Genomic DNA, 10,387 nt, shown 5'->3' on the forward strand with positions numbered 1-10,387 from the left:
CTATACATGTATATAGAATGTAAACAATGATTAACGAGGTCATGCGCACCAGCGTTAAAAATAGACATCTATATATAGAATATCAACAGGAGAGAAAATTAGGTCATATAAATACATGTCAAATTACCGCTCTGTAATGCTTTCCCAGCATTTTATTTTCTGGGCATTAGAAAGCCCTGGGGAAAATTTCCCTTTGATGGTCAAAAGATTTTCTGACACCGCCTGCGCCAGGGCGTCCAGTTCATCACTGGACCAGTTCGGATTTCTCTTTGTAGCGGCCATTATGAAACCGGAAACTAATATTGCGCAAGCGCACCGAAACCGAAAATACGTTGCTACGGAAGCTTTTTATCTAAGTGTATTTTGAACAAAATATCGTAAGATTACGATTGGTTTTGTGAAACTGACTTAAGATTTCACTTACGATTATCGTAAGTGAAAAACTTAGGATAAATCGTAAGATTTTTTGTGAAAATGTCTGCAGAAGTTTAAAACTATACACATGTTAAAATGTTGAGTTCTACTTTAAAATAGCCATTGTTAGGTGACATTAACGGAAGTATGTACTTTCTAGTGCTGTCCATAAACAGGAATAGTCAATAAATATATCTTTTATTCAATTAAGTCACTACTAAAAACATGTTATTTAAAAAAATGAAAAAGTAAAGAGATATAAAAATTGTTGCTAGCAGTTTTTTGTTATTGAATTCGAACTTTCGATATAAAAGCTTAGCATCAGATCCTGTTGTTCGTAAGCACAAAAGTTCATACAATATTTGGTTTTCATTTAAACAGATGATACGTATTATACGAGCATCAACTCTTACCGTACTGACATTGGTTGCTATGGTAATACCGATTGCAGAATGTGAAGGTAAACTCTGACTTTGTTCATATTTGCTTTAGACGTACACTTAAAAAAATATCGCCTACTACAAATGTATTACCAATTCTAACACGACTTGCATTTTTCCCTATTCACGGTGATAGGGCGATTACCACAACTTTTCCGCGCAACGTCAAAATATCTTACTTCTGTCCGAGACACCATATATTTCTGTGGTACAAAATGGACAGCAAGTCTGTAACCGAGACGAAAACAGCAGATAATTTGCTCAAAACAAGGTAAAATCATCATTTTTTCTTTTTCATCGAATGTGCCATTTAATTTGAAACTTATTTATCCTTACTACATGCAAAATGCTTCATTAATTAAGTCAGGATAGTGAAAACATTTAGGGCATACTGAAAAAAATCTTGCTTTGATTACGAAATATAACGTATTTCAGTTCATATAACTGGCCAAAATACAATATAAATATGTACATTGTTGTCGTATGAACAAGTTACAATACATAAATAACCCGTTTTTTGTATATTTGGTACGATTTTTATGTTTCCACGTGTGTATTTTAAGGCACCGCACAACTTTGTCAATCATAAGATTGGGGCACCGCATTCTTCCTCCTTAAAATCATCGCATTTTTCTGGGTTTTTTTAGCACCGTTTATTTTTGATATTAATGTTTGCTTTCAGAAAAAAAAGACGTTCAAACCTATGTCTGAACAAGCCAAAGCAACGTGCGAAATTTGCAAAGCTGCATATACTTCCAGAAGATACTGCAGCAACTGGAGAGCGTCCAACTAAGTCTTCTGATATCAGCAGTACGCCAATGGATCTGCGCCACCCTGTATTTCAGGACGATATGCTTAACGCACCACATTAGAAAAAGAATATGAAGTCAAACTTTCGCAAAAGATTGTTTAATAAAAGCACATTGGAGACCATGACTGAAGAGATTATGGAAATATTGCCCGGGTTCCTGCAAAAACTACACCATGAAAATTTATGTTATGACTTTTGCAACTTTATCAAATTAGTATGCAATAAGAAATTCCCATTAAAAAATATTTCATTCCTTTTTTTTTCTCGATGTTGTTAGATGATATAGTCTGCCAAGAACTTCAATCTTTCCATGTGGGGTTTATCAGTTTGAATAAGTTCGAAAAGGAAAAGACATCCTTATCTATATATAGATACCATTGCACTTATCTATAACTGGTAGTATTAACACAGATCAGACCTTCAGAAATTTTCCATAACAAAACGTATGATAACAGCAACATAACGTAACAGCAAGTAAACAATCTTTCATCAAATGAAACATATTTGTATGAAGATTGCATAATTCAAAAGAAGACGGTGGCCAGTATTTATCGGTCTAACGGAAAAAGAATGCGGTGTTTGAATTCAGTGTTGTACGGTGCTCCAATATTCGGGTCAGTAGGCCCTTTTTCAACATATATTCCCTGAAATTTACGATAGAAACACACAATTTTGTATAGAACTTGAACTTAACCATAATAAATATACGAGCTCGTTAGGTCATAGAACAAAGACATCGTCGTTATAACACACGTTTTTGTGACAGGTACGAGTCATGTTGAGGTACACACGATCTTTTGTAAACACTATTTCTTCGAAGTATGTGTTTTTTTGTGAATTGTATTGTGCTAGATTAAGGATAAATTGTCTCAAAAATTCGATGGAATACTTAAACAATTGAAATAATCTTGCAATGTCCAGCAGTAAGATATTTTGTAAGCTATAACCTGGAATTTGTTTATCCCGCCATTAATATTTTGTCCAGAAATATACGGTGTCTCGGTCAGAAGGATGGTATTTTGACGTTGCGCGGAAAAGTTGTGGTAATCGCCCTATTACCGTGCTATTGAACATAGAAGAACTGAAAGTGTGTGTTATCATGCTATAAAATCACTGTTTGAGGTTCTATGATTAGACGTGTGACGTAATCATTACACACGTGACGTAACCACTAAAATGTGATGCGCTGACAATAAGTACGGAAACAAATCAGGCGCAATTTAGCTAATTATCATGTACGGCAGCATTTATTTGTTGATGTCGTGTTAGAATCGTAATAATATATCCAAATCGGTGATTTTATTGCTTGATAACATCACTGTTTGTCGTTCGGATGCGCATCATTACATCACTCGGGCAACACCCTCGTGATATAATTCCTCGCATCCGAACTCCAAACAGTGATGTTATTGAACACTAAAATCACAGTTTGGGATATGTTATTTCTTAAATAATATTTATTACATGCTTTTCGGTGGTTTATAGAAATATATCAGTGAAATAAAACTGGTAATTTCACTGTTTGAAACAGTGAAATTACCACTTTGATAATTTCACTGTTTTGAATTTAAGCCCCTTACGTTGTTTCAGTGAAATACCAGCGTGCACAGTACTGGGTACCAACTTAATGACGTGACGTCGTAAATGACGTCACGTTGTATTATTTTTTGGCGTACTTTTCATTCAGTATTAGGTTTAATGTCTTTTTAAAACGTTTTTACATATAATAAAAAGAAAATTTGTTTAGTTTAGTGTAAGATCGAAATATATTTCACCTTGTGAACACCAAAAGTTCATATTTCACTCGTGGCTGCGCCACTCGTGAAATATACCTTTTGGTGCTAACTCGGTGAAATATATTCCGATCTTACCCTGAACTAAACAAATATCCTCTATATAATAGTAATATCAAAATATTTATTCTCATAAAGTGTGATACATCATGTACGTGGCACTAACAATAACTCTTTTGTAAAAAAGGACTAGCATTCCTCAGCTAGATCTAGTAAGTTTTAGTAGCACATAAATTTGTTTTACATCCTGTGTTATAAAATGAACGTCAACATATGAAACACAATCATACAATTTCACAGTACGATCAAACTGTACTTCTGGAATGACAACAGTTACAGTCATTACAAAAGAAGTGAAATAATACTCACTATGAAAATTGATGATTTGCAGACTCACTATGGCCAGTAAGAGAGTTCCGTGGTGTCTGGGTAGCTACAGTAGCAAACATTGATTGGCCTTCGTCCCGACATTTAACAACCAGCCAACAAAAACACGAACTCGATCTCATTGTTCAGACAGTACACAAACTGAATTTCAACGCCATCGTATTCCAGGTGCGGACGGCAGGGGATGCAATGTATAACTCTTCCCTAGATCCATGGAGCTATTATCTAACAGGTGAACATGATAAAAAAAATTGAGCTACACATGTATGTACTAGAATGATACATATTGCAATAGGATAAAGATACCTCTTTTCTTGGTAATTTTTATAAATAAATGCGCACTGTGATTAATGAGCATTCAGGGATATTTTGATAATATCAAAATTATAATCGCTACAGCAAGACATGAACAAAATGATATTTGTCAGTTCTTCACCTGTTTGAGAAGTGCTCTCTGTAGAATTACCTTTTATCTATGGTTTATACAGAATTTATTTTAGTTTGAGTGTGCAGCAAGCTATAAGCTTATAGACACACTTTTATCTGTATTCAAACCTAGTATAATCCATACATCAGAAAAGAATGTTTACAATTTCTACACATGAAAAGAAATTAACATTTTGCTCGGTATTCCGTTAGGGCCGTTGTGTCTTTGTATTGGCGATCTCTGATAAACCTCAAACGCCAAAGCGACGAAACAATACGTAATAGTTACCGTACGAGGAATAGGTCTGCATAGTATTTACAGACCCGGGTGGCGATTTGAAGACCGAGAGAGCGTAGCGATCGAGGTTTTTAAAAGGCCACCGGGTCTGTAAATACTATGCAGACCTATTCCGAGTGCGGTAACTATCTTACCTACATGCTCTTTTGTTTTTCTATCCATACATCAGTTTTTAGCTCAGTATTTATTAATATTACTCACAAGAAACATATTACTTATGTACTTTATCATGTTTAAGAAAGCATTCCAAAGCCAAGCAAAGATACCATCCGCTACGCTCTTGTAATTCATTCGTTCACAAATCAGGTGTTATTTGAATATTCTCGTGATTTTCGTGGGGTTTCATTAGGTAATGTACTTGTTGAGTTGAGTCACAGAAAATGAAAACAGAACTTGTCGAGTAGGGAAAGGTAAGATCATTATTTTGATATATGAATACATAACATATTAATAATATAAACAAATACTGAGGAAGATAAAAATGTTTTCTAATCATAAAAACAAAAAACGGAACACTTTATCTTTATATATAATAATTTTCATGGTAAATAGATGATCAGGCTATTTCTTATATAATTAAAATATACGATTTTTTCAAAGGAAAGTAAAAGACGGGGTTCTATGAATAAATATTAGTAATACATGTAGTAACACCGTTATGTAAGTTGGGTTTTGTTGTTGTTGTTTTTTATGATGGCTGATTTTGCATGTAAGCACGCGGTCTAGAATGGAAGCGCAAGTCGTATTCTTGTCTTGGTACTGGTATACAAAATCCAAATTGTAATGTAAAAATAACTGGGAAAAAATGAGAAAAACGGTCTTATACTTAAGATGAACTATACTCTCACTGAAAGTAATATTTTGGGAAAGAAAGATGCAGAAGTTGACTTTGATTCGATATGCACCAATAATATAATCGTCGTATATATCCTATAATGCAGAATTGTTAAAATAATGCAGGATTGTGCAAATTCAGACATAGTTGTGGAAATAAATACCGAAAACTAGTATCTTATGAAGCTATATAGTTCGGCAAATGTGTTAGGTATACCGAAAAGCAAACTTTAAAGAAAGGCTTAATGTGCGTTGTTATACTCATTAATATCGGCGAAACACAAAACTTCAACGCCAGAACAGTAGCCAGTTCGTTTTTCTCACAAATAATCTGGAATATAAGTTATGAGGGTACTTACAGCCGTATGCGCTAATTTATTTCGATTAATCTTTAAAATATATATTGACCCTTTTCCCTATTCAAAGTGGTCATCATTACCCCCCCCCCCCTCCCCCACAATTCGGCGTTATTTTACGGTAAATATTGTGTACTGTAATGCACGAGTTTTTCGACTTCACATATTTTCTATTGTATAGAGAACAATAGAACAATAACCGGTCGGTATCTATTTGCAGACCTGTTAACCGGTCGGTAAGTGATTTACTAGACCGCTTTTAACAAAGGAGCCGGTAGGTAAGTGAATTGATCACATATCGAGACGCTTTTAGGTATAAGTGAGATCGCTGATGCCACAGAACACTGTAAATTAACGGTTTTTTTTAAATCTTAAATATGGTATTCAATGAAAAACGTCCATTAAAATGTTATGAAAAGCGATAATATTGTAATCAATATAGTTATGTGTAGTTTCTGTTTGCAAATACCCGGCATCATTGCAGAAAAATACTTGTATCTCACTTCCTCACTGTAATAAATTGAGATTAAATTGAGATGTGGTTTTCAATGTGTTAATGGTTATAGGTACTGTTTTAGTTGAGTTTATGCACGTAACGTCATACTACATTACTTACTAGTAACCGTCATCTAAAGTCATTTGAAGACTTAATAAATCTATGAAATACTCTTTTTAACAGGAACTCAAGGAAAGTCGCCTTCTCCATACTGGGATCCTCTTGCTTATTTGATAGAAAAGTCCCACAATTTGGGTATGGAAGTTCATGCTTGGTTCAACCCGTACAGAGCACGTGCAGGTAGTTCGTCACGCAGCGGATTGGCATCGACACACATGGCAAATCGTTTTCCACAATACACCTATGGTTACGGTCACAATCTCTGGATGGATCCCGGCGCAAAGGTTGTGCAGGACTATATTATATCCGTATTTAGTGACGTTGTCAAAAACTATGATGTAGATGGGATCCATATTGATGATTATTTTTATCCGTATCCAGTCCAAGGTCAGGATTTTCCAGACTCCCATACTTATAACAGTTACAAATCAAACGGTGGTACTCTTTCTTATTCTAACTGGCGGCGAAATAATATAAACGACTTAGTTCAAAGGATTAATAATGAACTTCATGCCATGAAACCGTTTATAAAATTTGGTGTCAGCCCATTTGGAATCTGGAAACCAGGGCACCCAAGTGGTATCCATGGTCTCTCATCTTACGATGCAATCTATGCAGATGCAAGAAAATGGCTTGTGGAAGGCTGGTTAGATTACCTGACGCCTCAGTTATATTGGAAAATTGACCCTCCAGCACAAAGCTATCCCGCTTTACTTGATTGGTGGCTGCAGCAGAATTCTAAAAATAGACATGTTTACGCCGGAAATGACGTAGCCAAGATCGTTTCACATGGTTGGTCTGCTCAAGAGATATCTAATCAAGTCAAGATATCGAGAGATCATCGCAGTTTGTTAAGTTTGGGAAATATTCAGTTTAGTATGAAGTACTTCATTAGCAATAGCCATGGCATTGCGAATGCTTTTAGCGCATTATATACAAATAAAACACTTGCACCCGTAATGTCTTGGCTGAATGTGAGTCGACCTGTATCTCCTAGCAATGTCGCAACAGATTCAAGCTCTATTTTATGGTCTCGAGACACGTCCGGTGCTATTTACTACTGGGCAATTTATCAACAATTTGCTGATGCTTGGAATCTTCATACGGTAGTTAGGGCGGAAGTGACGTCAGTGTCCAATATAACCAAAGGTTTCTATGCAATAAAGGGAGTAAATAGGGCTGGTGTGGAAAGCTCACCAATTGTTGTTCAGGTCCATGGTAGTACTGCAATTGTCGGATAAGAAGAGGCAGCTTATGTTTAAACCTCTTTGGAGTTATATTTGTCAACCCAATTAAACTAAAGAATGAAATGTGTAGATAGCATTTCAGCTAAATTATTGTTTTAATCATTCAACTGTCTTAAAGACGTTTTTACAAAAGGTAAAGAAGGAAAATTTATATAGCATTTTCTTAAACTTTGCATGATTAAAAAGAAAATCATAATTGAAACATTTTGGAAAAAAATAAATTGGCTGTCACAGTCCTACGTGTTTAGTTACCTGCATCTGAAAGTGGGTTGTATTTGCTTGTTAGAGGCTGTTTTCATTAGCAGACGAAATTCTTTGCAACATAATTTGTAAATGTAAAATATTAGACATTTATTTACTTCTATTTTCTTCAAATTTTCTTCCCATTTCGGATTAAATTGCAGTAGATTAACTCATTTAAGCATAGCAAAATGTATGTTTAATAGAATTGTTATTTACTCTGCGTTATAAATGAAAAATAAAATAGAAAAGAATAAAGTGAAATAAAATAAGATGTCGGCATGGTTTATTTTTAGCTATCTGCTCTTGAAAAAGTTAGTTAAAATCTGACTTCAGGAACAGGTAGCTCAAAAAGTAGAACAGTGACCCCGTGTCGTCACCATTAATTTGTTTCAATTATAATTTTCTATAATCATGCAAAGTTCTTTAAAAAATTGTTTTTATTCCAAACAACTGAAGAAACTAAAGGAAACGTCTTTAAATAACATAAAATAACTAATATTTATTCAAATGTGATCGAGCTTTTGAAATGATTGTCCCAACTTCCCCTATGGCTCAACACAAAAATATTGAAAGAGCTTGGTTAAAATCAAACACAAACATATATTCAAATGTGAACGAGCCATCAGCAATGTGAAAGAGCTCTCGAAATGTGTTTGAGCCAACACAAACATTTTGTTAGTGCCAATCACCAAACCGGCAAAAACTTATAAGAAATATGCAAAATAAGTAAAAAAATAATTGATAATAACACCGAATTTTCCACTTTAATGTCATCCAATCAGAAATGATGTAGTTAATGAAAATTGAAAATGGTGCATTTTATATTTTTTACAAATAAAACGCGATGTAGCAGATATCGAAGAACCTATCTCGATCAATTTGGAGAATCTCTTTTATTCTGTCATATTTTAATGGTTGTGTTGGCTCCATCAAATTTGATAGGGCTCTTTCACATTACCGCTTGTCGATCGCCGATCACATTTGAATGAAGGTATTTTATTTTTAACCAATCTATTTGAACTATAAATACTTAAAATGTGTCTTCACGTAAATGAAAACACATAATTTGATATTTGGTAAAAGTACCAACATCATTTTGGGTTATTTCGTATCGGCATTGCGTTCAAAATAATGAGAAATATGTTGTACGTGGCACAGCATTCTCCGATTTTCGAAAAACAAGCATATTCTTTAAAAACGGTTATTTTTAGAAACTGTGTTTACTGTTTAGAAGGGATGTCTTGGCCAACTTTATTTTGTAAATGCTTACGAATGAACAGCAACCTATACTAAATGAAGTAAATGTTGCCCTGTATTAAATTATCAAAATAACAAACAAATGTACTGATATTTTTATGACCCATGTATTTGCGCTTGAAAAGAGGGGAAATAAATGCATATGATTGTTAATTAGGAAATTGAAAATGATTTGAAACGATTTTTTTGGTTGATGAAAAAAAATCCGTGCCTTGTATCAGTAATCATATCACGTTTTGAAATAAGGATAAATTGATACTTTTTTGTCTCCTTTTGCTCCCATTAAATCATGGTTAGGCTTTAAAAGTACGTTTACATTTTGCCAGGACCTGGTTTCATTTAACTTTTTTAAGTTTTTATTTGTCGTATATGAATATGAATGATATTAAAACATCTGAGTAAATGACTTTGTTTTCCAGATGACATAATCAGTCTTTACGGAATGAATGTAAACGACCTTCTTATAAATACTAAAACGTGTAAATAAAAATACATCTAATGAAAACCTGAGTTAAACAGAACAGAATTCTATTTCCGAACTATAAATTGCATACAAATTCAAGTGAAACAGGAAAAATTAGATCATATTTTTTTTATAATTAATTGGTTTATATATAGTTTATTTAGAATAAATAGACATTTATTATACATGTTGACAATTTGAATGATAATGCACCTAGAGCTTCTACAGCTGATGGTATTGATAGATCAACCTGTCTAATTCAAATTATGGCATTAGTGCATTACAATTAGAATTTCACCACAACGTATTTGTTAAAAGATCAAAGTAGGGATCTATCAATACCTTTCTTTCATTTCGATTAACTTGACGACCAAACTAAGACCCGAGTAAAGTTATTAGACTGTCAACAATGCCATAAATACGTACCTGACTATGTAACTTGACATTAATTTACTTCATAAAAATATATCTATACAGTGAATCATGTTAATAATTAGGTACAATTCATGAATATATATATATTTATGTATATAGTCGTTTTATTTCATTAGGTTTAAAATAATTTATCGTCAAACCAAGTATTCCATACCAACTACTTAGTATTCCATGCAAACGAAAAAGAAAAATGAAAACATCGCCCAACACTCCAAATTACGCTATAGATTTAAATGTATATGGGCGACAGTGATAATTGCAAGCTACACTCCCCTAGCACCGCAATGAGCAGAATTTTAAACATATAAATAATAAAATGTTATATAATTCATTATTAAATACCGTCCATACGGTGGTAAACCTGGAA

The 10,387-nt window shown here is 33.8% G+C and overlaps 1 protein-coding gene across 1 annotated transcript; it reads left to right on the top strand.

The window, feature by feature from the left end:
- Nucleotides 1–835: 835 nt before the first annotated feature.
- LOC132745878 (glycosyl hydrolase YngK-like) lies at nucleotides 836–7,712 on the top strand (the record flags this gene model as incomplete). The annotated part of the gene is given in 3 exon segments (XM_060734884.1): nucleotides 836–874; nucleotides 3,850–4,077; nucleotides 6,439–7,712. Coding segments are annotated over 3 exon segments (1,445 nt in total), but the record flags the coding sequence as incomplete, so codon positions are not given.
- Nucleotides 7,713–10,387: the final 2,675 nt, after the last annotated feature.

The sequence above is a fragment of the Ruditapes philippinarum genome, unplaced genomic scaffold, assembly GCF_026571515.1.
Source record: "Ruditapes philippinarum isolate M1 unplaced genomic scaffold, ASM2657151v2 ctg10877_1_1_1_1, whole genome shotgun sequence".
NCBI classification, from domain to species: Eukaryota; Metazoa; Mollusca; class Bivalvia; order Venerida; family Veneridae; genus Ruditapes; species Ruditapes philippinarum.